Here is a 24,977-nt window from a genome sequence, read left to right on the forward strand (position 1 = left end):
CAAATGTTATTCTGTCTCCCTCAAACGAGACAGAATAACACATCACACTACACATCACACCACACATCACACCACACATCACACTACACATCACACTACACATCACACATCACACATCACACTACACATCACACCACACATCACACTACACATCACACTACACATCACACCACACATCACACATCACACTACACATCACACTACACATCACACATCACACATCACACTACACATCACACCACACATCACACCACACATCACACTACACATCACACTACACATCACATCACACATCACACATCACACTACACATCACACATTACACACTACACATCACACCACACATCACACTACACATCACACTACACATCGCACTACACATCATATAACACATCACACTACACATCACACCACACATCACACTACACATCACACTACACATCACACATCACACATCACACTACACATCACATCACACATCACACCACACATCACACTACACATCACACCACACATCACACTACACATCACACCACACATCACACTACACATCACACTACACATCACACATCACACTACACATCACATCACACATCACACTACACATCACACCACATCACACATCACACTACACATCACACTACACATCACACATCACACTACACATCACACCACACATCACACTACACATCACATCACACATCACACATCACACACTACACATCACATCACACATCACACCACACATCACACCACACATCACACCACACATCACACTACACATCACACTACACATCACATCACACACCACACATCACACTACACATCACACTACACATCACATCACACATCACACTACACATCACACATCACACACTACACATCACACTACACATCACACTACACATCACACTACACATCACACTACACATCACACATCACACACCACACATCACACTACACATCACACTACACATCACATCACACATCACACTACACATCACACATCACACACTACACATCACACTACACATCACACTACACATCACACTACACATCACACCACACATCACACTACACATCACACTACACATCACACCACACATCACACCACACATCACACCACACATCACACTACACATCACACTAGACATCACACTACACATCACACCACACATCACACTACACATCGCACTACACATCACATCACACCACAAATCACATCACACATGAGAAATGAGAGCATGGATGCACGTGTGTGTGTGTGTGTGTGTGTGTGTGTGTGTGTGTGTGTGTGTGTGTGTGTGTGTGTGTGTGTGTGTGTGTGTGTGTGTGTGTGTGTGTGTGTGTGTGTGTGTGTGTGTGTGTGTGTGTGTGTGTGTGTGTGTGTGTGTGTGTAAAATGGAGTAGAGTGGTATGGATTGCTGCCTATTTCTTCCTCCCCCTCCCTCTCTATCTGGGATTATTGTGTGTTCTAGAGATAGGAAGGTGGCCGGTGTGACATGCTGCTATCAAACAGCAGGTTAACCTAACCTTGTGACTCCCTCTCCACTTCATTCACATGGCAGATATCACTACCAGGGAAGAATGGGATATGGAATAGACAAAAGGGAGGAGGGAGAGGGTCTGAGAGAAAGGGAGGAGGGAGAGGGTCTGAGAGAAAGGGAGGAGGGAGAGGGTCTGAGAGAAAGGGAGGAGGGAGAGGGTCTGAGAGAAAGGGAGGATGGAGAGGGTCTGAGAGAAAGGGAGGAGGGAGAGGGTCTGAGAGAAAGGGAGGAGGGAGAGGGTCTGAGAGAAAGGGAGGAGGGAGAGGGTCTGAGAGAAAGGGAGGAGGGAGAGGGCCTGAGATAAAGGGAGGATGGAGAGGGTCTGAGAGAAAAGGAGGAGGGAGAGGGTCTGAGAGAAAGGGAGGAGGGAGAGGGTCTGAGAGAAAGGGAGGAAGGAGAGGGTATATTTGTGACAGTAGTCAGGTCATGGATACCTGAGAGAGGGGTCAGGACAGGGGTGGAGCAAAGTATTGTGGGAAAGATGTCTTCTGAAAAGCCTCAACATAACATGTCCCTGTCTCTGTTTCTGTCTCTCTTTCTGTTTCTTGAAACGTTCTTCTGTCTCTCCAAACTTTCTTCTGTCTCTCCCAATGTTCTGCTGTCTCTCCAAACATTCTTCTGTCTCTCCAAACGTTCTTCTGTCACTCAAAATGTTCTTCTATCTCTCCAAATGTTATTCTGTCTTCCTCAAACGTTCTTCTGTCTCTCCAAACGTTCTTCTCTCTCCAAACGTTCTTCTGTCTCCAAACGTTCTTCTGTCTCCCTCAAACGTTCTTCTGTCACTCAAAATGTTCTTCTGTCTCTCCAAATGTTATTCTGTCTCTCAAACGTTCTTCTGTCTCTCCAAACGTTCTTCTGTCTCTCCAAGCGTTTTTCTGTCTCTCCAAACGTTCTTCTGTCTCTCCAAACGGTTTTCTGTCGCCCTCAAACGTTCTTCTGTCACTCAAAATGTTCTTCTATCTCTCCAAACGTTCTTCTGTCTCTTCAAACTTTCTTCTGTCTCTCCAAACTTTCTTCTGTCTCTCCCAATGTTCTGCTGTCTCTCCAAATGTTATTCTGTCTCCCTCAAACGTTCTTCTGTCTCTCCAAATGTTATTCTGTCTCTCCAAATGTTATTGTGTCTCTCCAAACGTTCTTGTGTCTCTCCAAACGTTCTTCTGTCTCTCCAAATGTTCTTCTGTCTCTCAAAACGTTCTTCTGTCTCTCCAAATGTTATTCTGTCTCCCTCAAACGTTCTTCTGTCTCTCCAAATGTTATTCTGTCTCTCAAAACGTTCTTCTGTCTCTCCAAATGTTATTCTGTCTCTCCAAATGTTATTGTGTCTCTCCAAACGTTCTTGTGTCTCTCCAAATGTTCTTCTGTCTCTCCAAATGTTCTTCTGTCTCTCAAAACGTTCTTCTGTCTCTCCAAATGTTATTCTATCTCTCAAAACGTTCTTCTGTCTCTCCAAATGTTATTCTGTCTCTCAAAACGTTCTTCTGTCTCTCCAAATGTTATTCTGTCTCTCCAAATGTTATTCTGTCTCTCCAAATGTTCTTCTGTCTCCCTGAAATGTTATTCTGGCTCCCTGAAATGTTCTTCTGTCTCCCTGAAACAAACATGCACATGTACACACGGATAATTAATTTGCTCGCTTCCACTCCATCCAAATTCTCTCTACCTATTTCATCTCCCTGGAGGAAGCAGTGTGTAGAGGCAGAGGCAGTCAGTACTGGAGGAAGCAGTGTGTTGAGTCAGAGGCAGTCAGTACTGGAGGAAGCAGTGTGTTGAGTCAGAGGCAGTCAGTACTGGAGGAAGCAGTGTGTTGAGTCAGAGGCAGTCAGTACTGGAGGAAGCAGTGTGTTGTACACTGCTGTCTAGAGCCTCCTCTCCTCGTATCAATACCTTTACACTGCTGTCTAGATCCTCCTCTCCTCGTATCAATACCTTTACACTGCTGTCCAGATCCTCCTCTCCTCGTATCAATACCTTTACACTGCTGTCTAGATCCTCCTCTCCTCGTATCAATACCTTTACACTGCTGTCTAGATCCTCCTCTCCTCGTATCAATACATTTACACTGCTGTCTAGATCCTCCTCTCCTCGTATCAATACCTTTACACTGCTGTCTAGATCCTCCTCTCCTCGTATCAATACATTTACACTGCTGTCTAGATCCTCCTCTCCTCGTATCAATACCTACACTATGCATATCCTAGCTTTTGGGCCTGATTAACAGGCAGTTTACTTTGGGCATCCGAAATTTACACACACGTATTTAGAAGATTTTATTGCGGGTGTAGCGAAATGCTTGTGTTTCTAGCTCCAACAGTGCAGACATTTACTTTGGGCATCCGAAATTCCTAACAAAGCCTGTCTCCAGAACAGCAGGTGCCAAAATACAAGGCCAAAGGCTCTACAGAGGGTGAGAGGGAGAGATGGAGAGGAGGGAGAGAAAGAGAGAAAAGGGGGAAAGAAGGACACAGGAAGGGGGAGAGTGAGAGAAAAGAGAAACAGAGCGAGAAAGGGAGAGAGCGAGAGAAAGAGAGCAGTCTTCGTTCAAGACATAACACCGATCCTGTGTCTATTGACACACCTGGCTATATGCCAGCGTGGGACTGGAGAATTTATTAGCCAAGCTGTTATTAATGATGCATGTCATTGACTACAATGTGGGGAAGGTGTCATGTCTCCTCTCAGTCTTTGCTGTGTGATTGACTTACAGCCACAGGTGTGTGTGTGTGTGTTTGTGTGTCTTGTATAACTAACCTTGTGGGGACACAGTTCAGTCCCATTCAAAATCCTATTTTCCCTAACCCTAAACCTAAACCTAACCCTAGCTCCTAACCCTAAACCTAATTCTAAACCTAACAGTAATTCTAACCTTAACCCTAAACCACCTAGAAATCTCATTTGACCTTGTGGGACAAAAAAAAAATCCCAGTTAGTCAGATTTCTGTTTGGTTTTTGCAAATATTTAACCTTTATTTAACTACTATTCTTGTGGGGACGTCTGGTAAAGTATAATTAAACGTTATGGTTGTCCAACATATCCCATGATGACTTCCACTTCTGAGAAAATGGTGAGTTCTTTGGGGACTGAGAGTCCAATTTCAGATCCACAAACTTTGCAGGTGGAGCATGTGCAGTCTGTGTTGGCAGTGACAGACATGGTTCTGTCTCAGTCTGTGTTGGCAGTGGCAGACATGGTTCTGTCTCAGTCTGTGTTGGCAGTGGCAGACATGGTTCTGTCTCAGTCTGTGTTGGCAGTGGCAGACATGGTTCTGTCTCAGTCTGTGTTGGCAGTGGCATACATGGTTCTGTCTCAGTCTGTGTTGGCAGTGACAGACATGGTTCTGTCTCAGTCTGTGTTGGCAGTGGCAGACATGGTTCTGTCTCAGTCTGTGTTGGCAGTGGCAGACATGGTTCTGTCTCAGTCTGTGTTGGCAGTGGCAGGTATGGTTCTGTCTCAGTCTGTGTTGGCAGTGGCAGACATGGTTCTGTCTCAGTCTGTGTTGGCAGTGGCAGACATGGTTCTGTCTCAGTCTGTGTTGGCAGTGGCAGACATGGTTCTGTCTCAGTCTGTGTTGGCAGTGGCAGACATGGTTCTGTCTCAGTCTGTGTTGGCAGTGGCAGACATGGTTCTGTCTCAGTCTGTGTTGGCAGTGGCAGGTATGGTTCTGTCTCAGTCTGTGTTGGCAGTGGCAGACATGGTTCTGTCTCAGTCTGTGTTGGCAGTGGCAGACATGGTTCTGTCTCAGTCTGTGTTGGCAGTGGCAGACATGGTTCTGTCTCAGTCTGTGTTGGCAGTGGCAGACATGGTTCTGTCTCAGTCTGTGTTGGCAGTGGCAGGTATGGTTCTGTCTCAGTCTGTGTTGGCAGTGGCAGACATGGTTCTGTCTCAGTCTGTGTTGGCAGTGGCAGACATGGTTCTGTCTCAGTCTGTGTTGGCAGTGGCAGGTATGGTGGTATGTCTCAGTCTGTGTTGGCAGTGGCAGACATGGTTCTGTCTCAGTCTGTGTTGGCAGTGGCAGACATGGTTCTGTCTCAGTCTGTGTTGGCAGTGGCAGGTATGGTGGTATGTCTCAGTCTGTGTTGGCAGTGGCAGACATGGTTCTGTCTCAGTCTGTGTTGGCAGTGGCAGACATGGTTCTGTCTCAGTCTGTGTTGGCAGTGGCAGACATGGTTCTGTCTCAGTCTGTGTTGGCAGTGGCAGACATGGTTCTGTCTCAGTCTGTGTTGGCAGTGGCAGACATGGTTCTGTCTCAGTCTGTGTTGGCAGTGACAGACATGGTTCTGTCTCAGTCTGTGTTGGCAGTGGCAGACATGGTTCTGTCTCAGTCTGTGTTGGCAGTGGCAGACATGGTTCTGTCTCAGTCTGTGTTGGCAGTGGCAGACATGGTTCTGTCTCAGTCTGTGTTGGCAGTGGCAGACATGGTTCTGTCTCAGTCTGTGTTGGCAGTGGCAGACATGGTTCTGTCTCAGTCTGTGTTGGCAGTGGCAGACATGGTTCTGTCTCAGTCTGTGTTGGCAGTGGCAGACATGGTTCTGTCTCAGTCTGTGTTGGCAGTGGCAGACATGGTTCTGTCTCAGTCTGTGTTGGCAGTGACAGACATGGTTCTGTCTCAGTCTGTGTTGGCAGTGGCAGACATGGTTCTGTCTCAGTCTGTGTTGGCAGTGGCAGACATGGTTCTGTCTCAGTCTGTGTTGGCAGTGACAGACATGGTTCTGTCTCAGTCTGTGTTGGCAGTGGCAGACATGGTTCTGTCTCAGTCTGTGTTGGCAGTGGCAGACATGGTTCTGTCTCAGTCTGTGTTGGCAGTGGCAGACATGGTTCTGTCTCAGTCTGTGTTGGCAGTGGCAGACATGGTTCTGTCTCAGTCTGTGTTGGCAGTGGCAGACATGGTTCTGTCTCAGTCTGTGTTGGCAGTGGCAGACATGGTTCTGTCTCAGTCTGTGTTGGCAGTGGCAGACATGGTTCTGTCTCAGTCTGTGTTGGCAGTGACAGACATGGTTCTGTCTCAGTCTGTGTTGGCAGTGGCAGACATGGTTCTGTCTCAGTCTGTGTTGGCAGTGGCAGACATGGTTCTGTCTCAGTCTGTGTTGGCAGTGGCAGGTATGGTGGTATGTCTCAGTCTGTGTTGGCAGTGACAGACATGGTTCTGTCTCAGTCTGTGTTGGCAGTGGCAGACATGGTTCTGTCTCAGTCTGTGTTGGCAGTGGCAGGTATGGTGGTATGTCTCAGTCTGTGTTGGCAGTGGCAGACATGGTTCTGTCTCAGTCTGTGTTGGCAGTGGCAGACATGGTTCTGTCTCAGTCTGTGTTGGCAGTGGCAGACATGGTTCTGTCTCAGTCTGTGTTGGCAGTGGCAGACATGGTTCTGTCTCAGTCTGTGTTGGCAGTGGCAGACATGGTTCTGTCTCAGTCTGTGTTGGCAGTGGCAGACATGGTTCTGTCTCAGTCTGTGTTGGCAGTGGCAGACATGGTTCTGTCTCAGTCTGTGTTGGCAGTGGCAGACATGGTTCTGTCTCAGTCTGTGTTGGCAGTGGCAGACATGGTTCTGTCTCAGTCTGTGTTGGCAGTGGCAGACATGGTTCTGTCTCAGTCTGTGTTGGCAGTGGCAGACATGGTTCTGTCTCAGTCTGTGTTGGCAGTGGCAGACATGGTTCTGTCTCAGTCTGTGTTGGCAGTGGCAGACATGGTTCTGTCTCAGTCTGTGTTGGCAGTGGCAGACATGGTTCTGTCTCAGTCTGTGTTGGCAGTTGCAGACATGGTTCTGTCTCAGTCTGTGTTGGCAGTGACAGACATGGTTCTGTCTCAGTCTGTGTTGGCAGTGGCAGACATGGTTCTGTCTCAGTCTGTGTTGGCAGTGGCAGACATGGTTCTGTCTCAGTCTGTGTTGGCAGTGGCAGACATGGTTCTGTCTCAGTCTGTGTTGGCAGTGGCAGACATGGTTCTGTCTCAGTCTGTGTTGGCAGTGGCAGACATGGTTCTGTCTCAGTCTGTGTTGGCAGTGGCAGACATGGTTCTGTCTCAGTCTGTGTTGGCAGTGGCAGACATGGTTCTGTCTCAGTCTGTGTTGGCAGTGGCAGACATGGTTCTGTCTCAGTCTGTGTTGGCAGTGGCAGACATGGTTCTGTCTCAGTCTGTGTTGGCAGTGGCAGACATGGTTCTGTCTCAGTCTGTGTTGGCAGTGGCAGACATGGTTCTGTCTCAGTCTGTGTTGGCAGTGGCAGACATGGTTCTGTCTCAGTCTGTGTTGGCAGTGGCAGACATGGTTCTGTCTCAGTCTGTGTTGGCAGTGGCAGACATGGTTCTGTCTCAGTCTGTGTTGGCAGTGGCAGACATGGTTCTGTCTCAGTCTGTGTTGGCAGTGGCAGACATGGTTCTGTCTCAGTCTGTGTTGGCAGTGACAGACATGGTTCTGTCTCAGTCTGTGTTGGCAGTGGCAGACATGGTTCTGTCTCAGTCTGTGTTGGCAGTGGCAGACATGGTTCTGTCTCAGTCTGTGTTGGCAGTGGAAGACATGGTTCTGTCTCAGTCTGTGTTGGCAGTGGCAGACATGGTTCTGTCTCAGTCTGTGTTGGCAGTGACAGACATGGTTCTGTCTCAGTCTGTGTTGGCAGTGGCAGACATGGTTCTGTCTCAGTCTGTGTTGGCAGTGGCAGACATGGTTCTGTCTCAGTCTGTGTTGGCAGTGGCAGGTATGGTGGTATGTCTCAGTCTGTGTTGGCAGTGACAGACATGGTTCTGTCTCAGTCTGTGTTGGCAGTGGCAGACATGGTTCTGTCTCAGTCTGTGTTGGCAGTGGCAGGTATGGTGGTATGTCTCAGTCTGTGTTGGCAGTGGCAGACATGGTTCTGTCTCAGTCTGTGTTGGCAGTGGCAGACATGGTTCTGTCTCAGTCTGTGTTGGCAGTGGCAGACATGGTTCTGTCTCAGTCTGTGTTGGCAGTGGCAGACATGGTTCTGTCTCAGTCTGTGTTGGCAGTGGCAGACATGGTTCTGTCTCAGTCTGTGTTGGCAGTGGCAGACATGGTTCTGTCTCAGTCTGTGTTGGCAGTGGCAGACATGGTTCTGTCTCAGTCTGTGTTGGCAGTGGCAGACATGGTTCTGTCTCAGTCTGTGTTGGCAGTGGCAGACATGGTTCTGTCTCAGTCTGTGTTGGCAGTGGCAGACATGGTTCTGTCTCAGTCTGTGTTGGCAGTGGCAGACATGGTTCTGTCTCAGTCTGTGTTGGCAGTGACAGACATGGTTCTGTCTCAGTCTGTGTTGGCAGTGGCAGACATGGTTCTGTCTCAGTCTGTGTTGGCAGTGACAGACATGGTTCTGTCTCAGTCTGTGTTGGCAGTGACAGACATGGTTCTGTCTCAGTCTGTGTTGGCAGTGACAGACATGGTTCTGTCTCAGTCTGTGTTGGCAGTGACAGACATGGTTCTGTCTCAGTCTGTGTTGGCAGTGGCAGACATGGTTCTGTCTCAGTCTGTGTTGGCAGTGGCAGACATGGTTCTGTCTCAGTCTGTGTTGGCAGTGACAGACATGGTTCTGTCTCAGTCTGTGTTGGCAGTGACAGACATGGTTCTGTCTCAGTCTGTGTTGGCAGTGGCAGACATGGTTCTGTCTCAGTCTGTGTTGGCAGTGGCAGACATGGTTCTGTCTCAGTCTGTGTTGGCAGTGGCAGACATGGTTCTGTCTCAGTCTGTGTTGGCAGTGGCAGACATGGTTCTGTCTCAGTCTGTGTTGGCAGTGACAGACATGGTTCTGTCTCAGTCTGTGTTGGCAGTGGCAGACATGGTTCTGTCTCAGTCTGTGTTGGCAGTGGCAGACATGGTTCTGTCTCAGTCTGTGTTGGCAGTGGCAGACATGGTTCTGTCTCAGTCTGTGTTGGCAGTGGCAGACATGGTTCTGTCTCAGTCTGTGTTGGCAGTGGCAGGTATGGTGGTATGTCTCAGTCTGTGTTGGCAGTGACAGACATGGTTCTGTCTCAGTCTGTGTTGGCAGTGGCAGACATGGTTCTGTCTCAGTCTGTGTTGGCAGTGGCAGGTATGGTGGTATGTCTCAGTCTGTGTTGGCAGTGGCAGACATGGTTCTGTCTCAGTCTGTGTTGGCAGTGGCAGACATGGTTCTGTCTCAGTCTGTGTTGGCAGTGGCAGACATGGTTCTGTCTCAGTCTGTGTTGGCAGTGGCAGACATGGTTCTGTCTCAGTCTGTGTTGGCAGTGGCAGACATGGTTCTGTCTCAGTCTGTGTTGGCAGTGGCAGACATGGTTCTGTCTCAGTCTGTGTTGGCAGTGGCAGACATGGTTCTGTCTCAGTCTGTGTTGGCAGTGGCAGACATGGTTCTGTCTCAGTCTGTGTTGGCAGTGGCAGACATGGTTCTGTCTCAGTCTGTGTTGGCAGTGGCAGACATGGTTCTGTCTCAGTCTGTGTTGGCAGTGGCAGACATGGTTCTGTCTCAGTCTGTGTTGGCAGTGACAGACATGGTTCTGTCTCAGTCTGTGTTGGCAGTGGCAGACATGGTTCTGTCTCAGTCTGTGTTGGCAGTGACAGACATGGTTCTGTCTCAGTCTGTGTTGGCAGTGGCAGACATGGTTCTGTCTCAGTCTGTGTTGGCAGTGGCAGACATGGTTCTGTCTCAGTTTGTGTTGGCAGTGGCAGACATGGTTCTGTCTCAGTCTGTGTTGGCAGTGGCAGACATGGTTCTGTCTCAGTCTGTGTTGGCAGTGACAGACATGGTTCTGTCTCAGTCTGTGTTGGCAGTGGCAGACATGGTTCTGTCTCAGTCTGTGTTGGCAGTGGCAGACATGGTTCTGTCTCAGTCTGTGTTGGCAGTGGCAGGTATGGTGGTATGTCTCAGTCTGTGTTGGCAGTGACAGACATGGTTCTGTCTCAGTCTGTGTTGGCAGTGGCAGGCATGGTTCTGTCTCAGTCTGTGTTGGCAGTGGCAGGCATGGTTCTGTCTCAGTCTGTGTTGGCCATGGCAGGTATGGTGGTGTGTCTCAGTCTGTGTTGGCCATGGCAGTTATGGTGGTGTGTCTCAGTCTGTGTTGGCAGTGGCAGGTATGGTTTTATGTCTCCTGGGCTGTTTTTTCTGTCTGTTTGTGCTCCTCCCTCCTCTCCTCCTCTCCTCCTCTCCTCCTCTCCTCCTCCCTCCTCTCCTCCTCCCTCCTCCCCTCCTCTCCTCCTCTCCTCCTCTCCTCCTCTCCTCCTCTCCTCCTCCCTCCTCTCCTCCTCTCCTCCTCCCCTCCTCCCTCCTCTCCTCCTCCCTCCACTCCTCCTCCCTCCTCCCTCCTCTCCTCCTCTCCTCCTCTCCTCCTCCCACCTCTGTACACCACTCTGGCAGAGCTGCCACCAGGTGGACCGGTCGGCAGCAGCATCCTCCAGGTCCGTGGGTTTGATGTTACGCTTCTTCTGCCACGTTTTCAGCTGGTCCTTGTAGTGCTTCATCTGCCCCTCCTACAGACCGCCAGCCAAGGTGTAGCTGGCCATACAGGATCTTCCACGGCAAGCGTTCCTGAGACATTCTAATGACATGCCCAAGCCAGCACAGTTGGTGTTGGGTGACAATGTCCTCCATACTCTTGCAGTTAGTCTCAGCAAGTCTTTCCGTATGGGGCACACGGTTGCACCAGGTGAGTCCCAGGATGCGCTGCAGGCATCTTATGTGGAGTCGCTCGAGCTGCTTGTTGTGGCGACTGTAAGTGACCCAGACTTCACAGCTGTAAAGAAGTGTGGTGATGCAGACGGCTTTGATAGACGGTGACTTTGGTGTGGAGGTGTTGATCCCTGTTTTGAAAGACCCTGCGTCTGAGTTTCCCAAAAGCAGTTGCTTGATCAAGTTTTGAATTTCGAGGTCGATGCTGCAGTCCTCCGAAAGGACGCTGCCCAGGTATTTGAATGACATGACTATTGCCAGTTATTTGTGTTCAATTGCGTCCACCACACACACACACACACACACACACACACACACACACACACACACACACACACACACACACACACACACACACACACACACACACACACACACACACACACACACACACACACACACACACACACACACACACACACACACACACACACACACACACAGACAAATACATCATGAACACACGCAAACACCCCAAAAACATCCCCTCCTGTGAGGCAGGTGGAATATGGAATGTGCTGTGGTGGTGAAGAGTAGGTCAGAGACATCAAAATCAAATCAAATCAAGTTTATTTTATATAGCCCTTCGTACATCAGCTAATACTCGAAGTGCTGTACAGAAACCCAGCCTAAAACCCCAAACAGCAAGCAATGCAGGTGTAGAAGCACGGTGGCTAGGAAAAACTCCCTAGAAAGGCCAAAACCTAGGAAGAAACCTAGAGAGGAACCAGGCTATGAGGGGTGGCCAGTCCTCTTCTGGCTGTGCCGGGTGGAGATTATAACAGAACTATGCCAAGATGTTCAAAATATTCATAAGTGACAAGCATGGTCAAATAATAATCATGAATAATTTTCAGTTGGCTTTTCATAGCCGATCATTAAGAGTTGAAAACAGCAGGTCTGGGACAGGTAGGGGTTCCATAACCGCAGGCAGAACAGCTGAAACTGGAATAGCAGCAAGGCCAGGCGGACTGGGGACAGCAAGGAGTCATCATGCCCGGTTTGCCGTGACGTATGGTCCTAGGGCTCAGGTCCTCCGAGAGAGAGCAAGAAAGAGAGAAGGAGAGAATTAGAGAGAGCCAAGATTTTCAAAATGTTCATAAATGACAAGCATGGTCAAATAATAATCAGGATTAAATATCAGTTGGCTTTTCATAGCCGATCATTAAGAGTTGAAAACAGCAGGTCTGGGACAGGTAGGGGTTCCATAACCGCAGGCAGAACAGCTGAAACTGGAATAGCAGCAAGGCCAGGCGGACTGGGGACAGCAAGGAGTCATCATGCCCGGTTTGCCGTGACGTATGGTCCTAGGGCTCAGGTTCTCCGAAAGAGAGAAAGAAAGAGAGAACGAGAGAATTAGAGAGAGCATACTTAAATTCACACAGGACACTGGATAAGATAGGAGAAGTACTCCAGGTATAACCAACTGACCCTGCAGTAGTCTAACCTAGTAGTAACAAATGCATGGATTAATTTTTCTGCATCATTTTTGGACAGAAAATTTCTGATTTTTGCAATGTTACGTAGATGGAAAAAAGCTGTCCTTGAAACAGTCTTGATATGTTCGTCAAAAGAGAGATCAGGGTCAAGAGTAACGCCGAGGTCCTTCACAGTTTTATTTGAGACGACTTTACAACCATCATGATTAATTGTCAGATTTAACAGAAGATCTCTTTGTTTCTTGGGACCTAGAACAAGCATCTCTGTTTTGTCCGAGTTTAAAAGTAGAAAGTTTGCAGCCATCCACTTCCTTATGTCTGAAACACAGGCTTCTAGCGAGGGCAATTTTGGGGCTTCACCATGTTTCATTGAAATGTACAGCTGTGTGTCATCCGCATAGCAGTGAAAGTTAACATTATGTTTTCGAATAACATCCCCAAGAGGTAAAATATATAGTGAAAACAATAGTGGTCCTAAAACGGAACCTTGTGGAACACCGAAATGTACAGTTGATTTGTCAGAGGACAAACCATTCACAGAGACAAACTGATATCTTTCCGACAGGTAAGATCTAAACCAGGCCAGAACTTGTCCGTGTAGACCAATTTGGGTTTCCAGTCTCTCCAAAAGAATGTGGTGATCGATGGTGTCAAAGGCAGCACTAAGGTCTAGTAGCACGAGGACAGATGCAGAGCCTCGGTCTGACGCCATTAAAAGGTCATTTACCACCTTCACAAGTGCAGTCTCAGTGCTATGATGGGGTCTAAAACCAGACTGAAGCATTTCGTATACATTGTTTGTCTTCAGGAAGGCAGTGAGTTGCTGCGCAACAGCTTTTTCTAAAATTTTTGAGAGGAATGGAAGATTCGATATAGGCCGATAGTTTTTTATATTTTCCGGGTCAAGGTTTGGCTTTTTCAAGAGAGGCTTTATTACTGCCACTTTTAGTGAGTTTGGTACACATCCGGTGGATAGAGAGCCGTTTATTATGTTCAACATAGGAGGGCCAAGCACAGGAAGCAGCTCTTTCAGTAGTTTAGTAGGAATAGGATCCAGTATGCAGCTTGAAGGTTTAGAGGCCATGATTATTTTCATCATTGTGTCAAGAGATATAGTACTAAAACACTTAAGTGTCTCTCCCGATCCCAGGCCCTGGCAGAGCTGTGCAGATCCAGGACAGCTAAGCCCTGGAGGAATATGCAGATTTAAAGAGGAGTCCGTAATTTGCTTTCTAATGATCATGATTTTTTCCTCAAAGAAGTTCATGAATTTATTACTGCTGAAGTGAAAGCCATCCTCTCTTGGGGAATGCTGCTTTTTAGTTAGCTTTGCAACAGTATCAAAAAGAAATTTTGGATTGTTCTTATTTTCCTCAATTAAGTTGGAAAAGTAGGATGATCGAGCAGCAGTGAGGGCTCTTCGGTACTGCACGGTACTGTCTTTCCAAGCTAGTCGGAAGACTTCCAGTTTGGTGTGGCGCCATTTCCGTTCCAATTTTCTGGAAGCTTGCTTCAAAGCTCGGGTATTTTCTGTATACCAGGGAGCTAGTTTCTTATGACAAATGTTTTTCGTTTTTAGGGGTGCAACTGCATCTAGGGTATTGCGCAAGGTTAAATTGAGTTCCTCAGTTAGGTGGTTAACTGATTTTTGTCCTCTGACGTCCTTGGGTAGGCAGAAGGAGTCTGGAAGGGCGTCAAGGAATTTTTGTGTTGTCTGAGAATTTATAGCACGACTTTTGATGCTCCTTGGTTGGGGTCTGAGCAGATTATTTGTTGCGATTGCAAACGTAATAAAATGGTGGTCCGACAGTCCAGGATTATGAGGAAAAACATTAAGATCTACAACATTTATTCCATGGGACAAAACTAGGTCCAGAGTATGACTGTGGCAGTGAGTAGGTCCAGAGACATGTTGGACAAAACCCACTGAGTCGATGATGGCTCCGACAGACTTGTGGAGTGGGTCTGTGGACTTCTCCATATGAATATTAATGATGATTTTATGATCTGCTATGACTACAAGGTCTGATAGGAATTCAGGGAACTCAGAGAGGAACGCTGTATATGGCCCAGGAGGCCTATAAACAGTAGCTATAAAAAGTGATTGAGTAGGCTGCATAGATTTCATGACTAGAAGCTCAAAAGACGAAAACGTCATTTATTTTTTTGTAAATTGAAATTTGCTATCGTAAATGTTAGCAACACCTCCGCCTTTGCGGGATGCACGGGGGATATGGTCACTAGTGTAACCAGGAGGTGAGGCCTCATTTAACACAGTAAATTCATCAGGCTTAAGCCATGTTTCAGTCAGGCCAATCACATCAAGATTATGATCAGTGATTAGTTCATTGACTATAACTGCCTTTTGAAGTGAGGGATCTAACATTAAGTAACCCTATTTTGAGATGTGAGGTATCACGATCTCTTTCAATAATGGCAGGAATGGAGGAGGTCTTTATCCTAGTGAGATTGCTAAGGCGAACACCGCCATGTTTAGTTTTGCCCAACCTAGGTCGAGGCACAGACACAGTCTCAATGGGGATGGCTGAGCTGACTACACTGACTGTGCTATTGGCAGACTCCACTAAGCTGGCAGGTTGGCTAACAGCCTGCTGCCTGGCCTGCACCCTATTTCATTGTGGAGCTAGAGGAGTTAGAGCCCTATCTATGTTAGTAGATAAGATGAGAGCACCCCTCCAGCTAGGATGGAGTCCGTCACCCCTCAGCAGGTCAGGCTTGGTCCTGTTTGTGGGTGAGTCAGAAAGAGGGCCAATTATCTACAAATTCTATCTTTTGGGAGGGGCAGAAAACAGTTTTCAACCAGCGATTGAGTTGTGAGACTCTGCTGTAGAGCTCGTCACTCCCCCTAACTGGGAGGGGGCCAGAGACAATTACTCAATGCCGACACATCTTTCTAGCTGATTTACAGGCTGAAGCTATGTTGCGCTTGGTGACCTCTGACTGTTTCATCCTAACATCGTTGGTGCCGACGTGGATAACAATATCTCTATACTCTCTGCACTCACCAGTTTTAGCCTTAGCCAGCACCATCTTCAGATTAGCCTTAACGTCGGTAGCCCTGCCCCCTGGTAAACAGTGTATGATCGCTGGGTGATTCGCTTTAAGTCTAATACTGCGGGTAATGGAGTCGCCAATGACTAGGGTTTTCAATTTGTCAGAGCTAATGGTGGGAGCCTTCGGCGTCTCAGACCCCGTAACGGGAGGAGTAGAGACAAGAGAAGACTCGGCCTCAGACTCCGACTCGCTACATAATGGGGAAAACCGGTTGAAAGTTTCTGTCGGCTGAATGAGCGACACCGGTTGAGCATTCCTACAGCATTTCCCTCCAGAAGCCATGAGAAAATTGTCCGGCTGCGGGGACTGTGGGATTTATACTAACGTTACTATCTGTACTTACTGGTGGCACAGACGCTGTTTCTTCCTTTCCTACACTGAAATTACCCTTGCCTAACGATTGCGTCTGAAGCTGGGCTTGCAGCACAGCTATCCTCGCCGTTAGGCGATCATTCTCCTGTATATTATGAGTACAGCGAATGCAATTAGAAGACATCATGTTAAAGTTACTACTTAGCTTCGGCTGTTGAAGGTGCTGACGAACCATGTCCAGATAAAGCGTCCGGAGTGAAAAAGTTGAATGAGGGAAAAAAGTTGTGATGGAAAAACTAAAAATATAAACGGTAATTAAAAATAAAAAAATAAAAACGTAAAGTTGTCAGCTAGCAAAGCAAAGCTAGCAAAGTAAAGTTGGCAACAAAACGCACAGCAACAAAACGCACAGCAACACGTCTGCAAATTCAAGAGGAAGTGACGTAAGTGACGGCAACAATGGGAGACATCCTTGTCTCCCAGCCAATTACAGCAATGCCACAGGCTTCACAGGCCCCGCCCAGTCCAGGAAACACATTTTCTTCATAACAGACCTACTTAACTGCCCACACACACACACAAGCACATACAAAATGGCATAGTCACTGTTATACAGGCAGGTCCACAGTTAGTTCAAGCATGACATCAATCAGACACACACAAACACTGTGACATTACACAAGTCCTCAGGGTTTTACTAGTCATGCAGCCAGGTCACCCATTCCACAAGTCAGTATTCGACGTCCAGCCATGTCTGAGGACGTTGGGAGGTGACGTGGAAACCGGCCAATAGGGGCAACAGTGAGCGCTGTTACCTTCAAGTAGGTTTTGCTAGCAGCTGTCTCTCCATGTCTCATCCAGCAGCTGTCTCTCCATGTCTCATCCAGCAGCTGTCTCTCCATGTCTCATCCAGCAGCTGTCTCTCCATGTCTCATCCAGCAGCTGTCTCTCCATGTCTCAACCAGCAGCTGTCTCTCCATGTCTCATCCAGCAGCTGTCTCTCCATGTCTCAACCAGCAGCTGTCTCTCCATGTCTCATCCAACAGCTGTCTCTCCATGTCTCAACCAGCAGCTGTCTCTCCATGTCTCAACCAGCAGCTGTCTCTCCATGTCTCAACCAGCAGCTGTCTCTCCATGTCTCAACCAGCAGCTGTCTCTCCATGTCTCAACCAGCAGCTGTCTCTCCATGTCTCATCCAGCAGCTGTCTCTCCATGTCTCAACCAGCAGCTGTCTCTCCTGGTCTCATCCAGCAGCTGTCTCTCCATGTCTCATCCAGCAGATGTCTCTTCAGCTGCCAAATGCCATCAAACATACTCATACATACTCATACAAATCAAATTGTATTGGTCACACATGTATTTAGAAGATTTTATTGCTGGTGTAGCGAAATGCTTGTGTTTCTAACTCCAACAGTGCAGACATATCTAACCATTTCACAACAATACAGATAATATACACAAATCTAAAGTAAAGGAATAGAAATAAGAATATAACAATTTGGACGAGCAATGTCAGAGCAGCATAGACTGAAATACAGTAGAATAGAATACAGTATATGCATATGAGATGGGTAATGCAAAAATATGTAAACATTGTTAAAGTGACTAGTGATAGTTTGGACTGGCCTACTCTATAGCCTAATTTCTATTCTTTAAACCTTATTCTCTCTTTCTGCGTTTGCCTTTCTTTCCCCTCCCTAACCCTCCTCTCCTCTTGTCATTTCCCCTCCCTAACCCTCCTCTCCTCTCGTCATTTCCCCTCCCTAACCCTCCTCTCCTCTTGTCATTTCCCCTCCCTAACCCTCCTCTCCTCTCGTCATTTCCCCTCCCTAACCCTCCTCTCCTCTTGTCATTTCCCCTCCCTAACCCTCCTCTCCTCTTGTCATTTCCCCTCCCTAACCCTCCTCTCCTCTTGTCATTTCCCCTCCCTAACCCTCCTCTCCTCTTGTCATTTCCCCTCCTTCTCCTCGCTGTCTTTCTGCGTTTGCCTTTCTTTCCCCTCCCTAACCCTCCTCTCCTCTTGTCATTTCCCCTCCTTCTCCTCGCTGTCTTTTTGCCTGACTCTATTCTGTTTGCTCTCTCTCTCTTTTTATTCACTCCATCATCTCTAGATGTCTCCTTCCTTCTCTATGGAGGGTATATAAAGGAACACAGCAGCCAGTGTAAATTCACAGAGAGGTTCTGTTTTCCTGTTTCGGTTCCGTGACAGTGTGGTTGTTATGGGTTCAGAGTAAGTTCAGAATCAGGGAGTATGTGTGTGAGCTGATAGCTCTGTTGGGTAAACACTCCTTCAGTCATGTCTTTGCTATCATAATAACTATAAAATACACCATTTATCCTCCTTCAGTCATGTCTCTGCTATCATAATTACTATACAAAACACCATTTATCCTTCTTCAGTGACGTGTCTTGTTCGAAAAGGGAGGTTCCGCCAATCCAGAGACACACACACGCACGCACAAAACTACGCAACAGCCGACCCAGCCTCTGACGACCCAGCCGCTGACGACCCAGCCGCTGACGACCCAGCCGCTGACGACCCAGCCGCTGACGACCCAGCCGCTGACGACCCAGCCGCTGACGACCCACACACACAAACACACGGCATGGAGGAGTTTTTTCAATGAGGTAAATATCAGCCCTGATCATCAAAGCCTGACCTGACAGTCTGAAGAGGAACAGTCTTTAATCCACTATTGCTGCATCCCTCTTCTTACATTCCTCCTCTCTTCCGCTGCTGTATCCCTACGTCTGACCCCTACATCTGACCTCTACATCTAACCTCTAGATCTGATCTCTACATCTGACCCCTACACCTGACCCCTACATCTGACCCCTACATCTGACCCCTACATCTGACCCCTACATCTGACCCCTACATCTGACCCCTACATCTGACCCCTACATCTGACCCCTACATCTGACCCCTACATCTGACCTCTACATCTGACCCCTACATCTGACCCCTACATCTGACCTCTACATCTGACCCCTACATCTTACCCCTACATCTGACCTCTACATCTGACCCCTACATCTAACCCTTACATCTGACCCCTACATCTGACCTCTACATCTAACCCTTACATCTGACCCCTACATCTGACCTCTACATCTGACCCCTACATCTAACCCCTACATCTGACCCCTACATCTGACCCCTACATCTAACCCCTACATCTGACCTCTACATCTAACCTCTACATCTGACCTCTACGTCTGACCCCTACATCTGACCTCTACATCTGACCTCTACATCTGACCCCTACATCTAACCCCTACATCTGACCCCTACATCTGACCTCTACATCTGACCTCTTACATCTGACCCCTACATCTGACCTCTACATCTGACCTCTACATCTGACCTCTACATCTGACCTCTACATCTGACCCCTACATCTAACCTCTACATCTGACCTCTACGTCTGACCCCTACATCTGACCTCTACATCTGACCTCTACATCTGACCCCTACATCTAACCCCTACATCTAACCCCTACATCTGACCCCTACATCTGACCTCTACATCTGACCTCTTACATCTGACCCCTACATCTGACCCCTACATCTGACCTCTACATCTGACCTCTACATCTGACCTCTACATCTGACCTCTACATCTAACCCCTACATCTGACCCCTACATCTGACCCCTACATCTGACCCCTACATCTGACCTCTACATCTGACCTCTACATCTAACCCCTACATCTGACCCCTACATCTGACCCCTACATCTGACCCCTACATCTGACCTCTACATCTGACCTCTACATCTAACCCCTACATCTGACCCCTACATCTGACCCCTACATCTGACCCCTACATCTGACCTCTACATCTGACCTCTACATCTAACCCCTATATCTGACCCCTACATCTGACCCCTACATCTGACCCCTAAATCTGACCTCTACATCTGACCTCTACATCTAACCCCTACATCTGACCCCTACATCTGACCCCTACATCTGACCCCTACATCTAATCTCTACATCTGACCTCGACATAGCCAGCCGTATGGTGTGTATGTGTGTGTGTGTGTGTGTGTGTGTGTGTGTGTGTGTGTGTGTGTGTGTGTGTGTGTGTGTGAGAGTGTGTGTGTGAGTGTGTGCGCCTCTTTGTCTGTGACTGTGTGTCTGTGTGTTTGTGTGCTGTCATGAAGCTGTCATTTTTCTGCTGTAGTGGTGCCTGTCCCTTAGCTCTGAGATGTGATATGACAGAGGGGGAGCGGCTTTCCCTGTCAGACTGACTCTGGGAATTACACTCCGTCAGAATGATGAGCGACGCTCCTGCCTCGCATGCAGCACTCACCTCACTCTACGCATGCGGTGTGTCTGTTTGTGCGTGTGTGTGTGGGTTAATTAGGTTGTAATTTTACATTATGTACATTTCAATTGAATGTATTCAGTTGTACAACTGACTAGGTATGCCATTTTCCCTTTCCCTTTTAATAAGCAGTAGCAGCAGCGTATGTGATGAGTCAAAAGAGTTAGTGCAAAATGAGGTTCATTGCAAATAGTGTGTAGCTATTTGGCTAACTATTTAGCATTCTTACAGCTTGGGGGTAGAAGCTGTTCAGCAGTCTGATGGTTTGGGGGTAGAAGATGTTCAGCAGTCTGATGGCTTGGAGGTAGAAGCTGTTCAGCAGTCTGATGGTTTGGGGGTAGAAGCTGTTCAGCAGTCTGATGGCTTGGGGGTAGAAGCTGTTCAGCAGTCTGATGGTTTGGGGGTAGAAGCTGTTCAGCAGTCTTATGGCTTGGGGGTAGAAGCTGTTCAGCAGTCTGATGGCTTGGGGGTAGAAGCTGTTCAGCAGTCTGATGGCTTGGGGGTAGAAGCTGTTCAGCAGTCTGATGGTTTGGGGGTAGAAGCTGTTCAGGAGTCTGATGGTTTGGGGGTAGAAGCTGTTCATCAGTCTGATGGTTTGGGGGTAGAAGCTGTTCAGCAGTCTGATGGTTTGGGGGTAGAAGCTGTTCATCAGTCTGATGATTTGGGGGTAGAAGCTGTTCAGCAGTCTGATGGCTTGGGGGTAGAAGCTGTTCAGCAGTCTGATGGCTTGGGGGTAGAAGCTGTTCAGCAGTTTAACGGCTTGGGGGTAGAAGCTGTTCAAGGTCCTGTTGGTTCCAGACTTGGTGCCTCGGTACCGCTTGCCCAGGGGGGACACACGATAACTGAGCAAAGCATTCATAGAGCCCTATAACATCGTTTTTATTTCTTGCCTGATTCCATTTAGTTTTTTTCCAAAAATGTAATTTTCTCTTTTGTTTTTCCAGGTTTCCGTTTTTCAAAAATAATCAAAAATAATCAATCAGGGGATTTTTAAATATTTTTTATGTTGATTTTTGGTTGCATGTTGTTCAGATAGCAATGTTTCTGTAGCGCTTACGTGGTTGCAGAGTTTGCTAAACAAATGGCCATTGGATTGAAGCAAATAACCAGGATACTGTAACATTCTGCCAGGTAGGCATTAGGCTACTTTGTAGTTAACATTTAATTAAGAAGGTTTTGGGATAAAACCTTTCCATCTACCAGAGGAAGGTTATCATTAGCATCATCGCTAACAACAACACAAAGTAGACACGGCTTTAATACTAGTGTTGACTCATAACCCTCAGTCCCCGTGGTTATATCCACAGGGCGGGCGGGTTGAATAAAGAGAAAAAAATGCATTAAAAAAAATCCATTACTGTATAATTCTTGTGCATTTCATATCTATAGGCTACATCAAGGTTTTTCTTTCATTCTGTTTATCTGGCATTAGTGCATACACGTGTTGCTATGGTAACCAGGGAGTGTAGGAAGTTAGCATAAAGCTTGAGTAAGTAAGGAATTCTGTCCATGTACCCACATTTCTATTACATGTCAATAGTTTAGGATTAGTGAATGCCAAAATGTAGTTATTTTGTTAGATACTGTCACGTCCTGACCATAGAAAGCCTTTATTTTCTATGGTAGAGTAGGTCAGGGCGTGACTGGGGGGGTTAGTCTAGTTTAACTTTTCTATGTGGGGTTCTAGGTTGTTTTTTCTATGTTAGGGTTTTTGGTATGGTTCCCAATTAGAGGCAGCTGGCTATCGTTGTCTCTATTTGGGGATCATACTTTAAGTAGCATTTTTTCCACCTGTGGGTTATGGGATATTGTTTCTGTGTAGTTGCCTGTTTAGCACTGCATTGTCATCACGGTTCGAATGTTCTTTATTTTGTTTTTGTATTTGCTTAAGATTCACTTTCGTTAAAATTATGTGGAACTCAACGTACGCTGCACCTTGGTCCGATCATTACTACGAACATCGTGACAGATACAATACATACCAAAGTATGTGAACACCGGTACATCGAACGTATCTTTCCAAAATCATGGGCATTAACATGGAATTGGTCCCCCCCCCTTTGCTGCTGTAACAGCTTCCACTCTTCTGGGAAGGCTTTCCACTAGATGTTGGAACATTGCTGCGGGGACTTGCTTCCATTAAGCCACAAGAGCATTAGTGAGGTCGGGCACTGATGTTGGGAGATTAGGCCTGGCTCGCAGTCAGTGTTCCAATTCAGTCAAGTTCATCCACACCAATCTCAACAAACCATTTCTGTATGGACCTCGCTTTGTGCACGGGGGCATTGTTATGTTTAAACAGGAAAGCGCCGTCCCCAAACTGTTGCCACGAAGTTTGAAGCACAGAATTGTCTAGAATGTCATTGTATGCTGTAGCATGAAGATTTCCCTTCACTGATTTCCCTTCACTCGAACCATGAAAAACAGTCCACAAGCATTATTCCTCCTCCACCTAACTTCACAGTTGACACCATGCATTCGGGCAGGTAGCGTTCTCCTGCCATCTGCCAAACCTAGATTAGCCCATCGGACTGCCAGATGGTGAAGCATGATTCATCACTTCAGAGAACGCATTTCCACTTCCATGAGGAAACGCAGGCGAAAAGAGGCAGGAGAGGGTAGCCCTGGCGTGATTAAGGCGAAAGGGAAAACCGTCCACCTCTTCCCTCCATTCTATTGGCTAACAGTCAATTACGGATTATGAAGGAAGACCCAGCCCTGATCTGCCCAACGATGCCTCTCTACCAGACGAACTCAGTGCTTTTTATGCACACTTTGACAAAATCAACACCAACCTAAGCACGAGGGCCCCCACTGACCCATGGTACTAGGTGATCTCGCCCTCTGAGGCCTGTTCACCCCGCTATCATCCAGAAGGCGAGGTCAGTACAGGTGCATCAAAGCAGGGGCTGAGAGACTGAAAAACAGCTTCTATCTCAAGGTCATCAGACTGTTAAACAGCCACCACTAACATTGAGTGGATGCTGCCAACATACTGACTCAACTCCAGCCCACTTTAATAATGGAAATTGATGGAAATTGATCAAAAATGTATCACTAGCCACTTTAAACAATGCCACTTAATATAATGTATATGTATATACTGTACTCTATATAATCTACTGCATCTTGCCATCTTTATGTAATACATGTATCACTAGCCACTTTAAACTATGCCACTTTTATGTTTACATACCCTACATTACTCATCTCATATGTATATACTGTACTCGATACCATCTACTGCATCTTGCCTATGCCGTTCTGTACCATCACTCATTCATATATCTTTATGTACATATTCTTTATCCCTTTACACTTGTGTGTATAAGGTAGTAGTTGTGGAATTGATAGGCTAGATTACGCGTTGGTTATTACTGCATCGTCGAAACTAGAAGCACAAGCATTTCGCTACACTCGCATTAACATCTGCTAACCATGTGTATGTGACAAATACAATTTGATTTGATTTGAAGTGAATAAGGTTTTTAATCAGGTCAACACTCACAGGGCGGATGATATTCCAGGGCGCGTTCTCAGAGCAATACGCAGAACAACTGACAGGCACATTCACTGTCATTTTCAACCTCTCCTCGTCCCAGTCTGTATTGTTCAACCTCTCCTTGTCCCCGTCTGTAATCCCCACGTCTCGAGCTGACCACCACCGTTCCTGTTCACAAGAACTCTGAGGCGACCTGCCACAATGACTACCACCACCCTGTAGCACTCAAAATCTGTCATCATGAAGTGCTTTAAAAGGCTGGTTATGGCACACATCAACTTTATCATCCCAGACATCCTAGACCAGGGGATGGGCAACTTTTACGTTACACAGTTAATTCCAATTCAACACATTTTGCCATGGGGTGTAGAGAAGATTTTTGCAATTTTATAACACATTTCATGCAATTCTACTCATTTTGCCATGGGGCGGAGAGAAAAATGATCTGTTTTACCCTCATTTCTTGCAATACACATTTTGCCATAGGATAGAGAGAAATGTTTTGAATACGATATGAGTGAGACTGACTAATGAAATCAGTGGGGCCCCCTGGCCGGTAATTCGACCATGATAGCTGGCCGCTAAAACAATTTTAGCAATCACATTTTTTTTCCGCTGACATGGGCTAATTGACTGACTATCAGGGGGGTTGATCCGAGGGCCTTCAAAGGGGGGTCGCCAGTTTCCCATCCCTGCCCTAGATCCACTCGAATTTGCATATCCCCTCAACAGACTATAGTGCCCTCAAAGCTCATCACTAAGCTAAGGATCCTGGGACTAAACACCTCCCTCTGCAACTGGATCCTGGACTTCCTGGACTGAGGGGCCGACCCCAGGTGGTAAGGGTAGGCAACAACACGTCTGACACACTGATCCTCAACACTGGGGCCCCTCAGGGGTGTGCTTAGTCCCCTCGTGTACTCCCTGTTTACCCACGACTGTGTGGCCGTGCACGACTCCAACACCATAATCAAGTTTGCTGATGACACAACGGTGGTAGGCCTGATCACCGGCAACGATGAGACAGCCTATAGGGAGAAGGTCAAAGACCTGGTAGTGTGGTGCCAGGACAACAACCTCTCCCTCAACACGGGCAAGACAAAGGAGCTTATCGTGGACTACAGGAAACAGAGGGCC

General features: G+C 47.3%; 4 protein-coding genes and 1 pseudogene across 4 annotated transcripts; all 5 read right to left on the reverse strand.

The window, feature by feature from the left end:
- Positions 1-4,553: 4,553 nt before the first annotated feature.
- Positions 4,554-5,441, reverse strand: LOC139549658 (putative uncharacterized protein DDB_G0290521; the record flags this gene model as incomplete). The annotated part of the gene is made up of 1 exon (XM_071360325.1): positions 4,554-5,441. A coding segment is annotated over one exon (888 nt), but the record flags the coding sequence as incomplete, so codon positions are not given.
- A 274-nt stretch (positions 5,442-5,715) lies between these two features.
- On the reverse strand, positions 5,716-6,597 carry LOC139549820 (uncharacterized; the record flags this gene model as incomplete). The annotated part of the gene is made up of 1 exon (XM_071360571.1): positions 5,716-6,597. A coding segment is annotated over one exon (882 nt), but the record flags the coding sequence as incomplete, so codon positions are not given.
- A 490-nt stretch (positions 6,598-7,087) lies between these two features.
- On the reverse strand, positions 7,088-7,897 carry LOC139549822 (uncharacterized; the record flags this gene model as incomplete). The annotated part of the gene is made up of 1 exon (XM_071360572.1): positions 7,088-7,897. A coding segment is annotated over one exon (810 nt), but the record flags the coding sequence as incomplete, so codon positions are not given.
- Positions 7,898-8,387: 490 nt separating this feature from the next.
- Positions 8,388-9,341, reverse strand: LOC139549819 (uncharacterized; annotated as a pseudogene).
- A 274-nt stretch (positions 9,342-9,615) lies between these two features.
- On the reverse strand, positions 9,616-11,428 carry LOC139549659 (uncharacterized; the record flags this gene model as incomplete). The annotated part of the gene is made up of 3 exons (XM_071360326.1): positions 11,090-11,428; positions 10,855-10,980; positions 9,616-10,353 (listed from the first exon to the last, which is right to left on the reverse strand). Coding segments are annotated over exons 1-3 (1,203 nt in total), but the record flags the coding sequence as incomplete, so codon positions are not given.
- Positions 11,429-24,977: the final 13,549 nt, after the last annotated feature.

This window comes from Salvelinus alpinus, chromosome 22 (assembly GCF_045679555.1).
Source record: "Salvelinus alpinus chromosome 22, SLU_Salpinus.1, whole genome shotgun sequence".
NCBI lineage: Eukaryota > Metazoa > Chordata > Actinopteri > Salmoniformes > Salmonidae > Salvelinus > Salvelinus alpinus.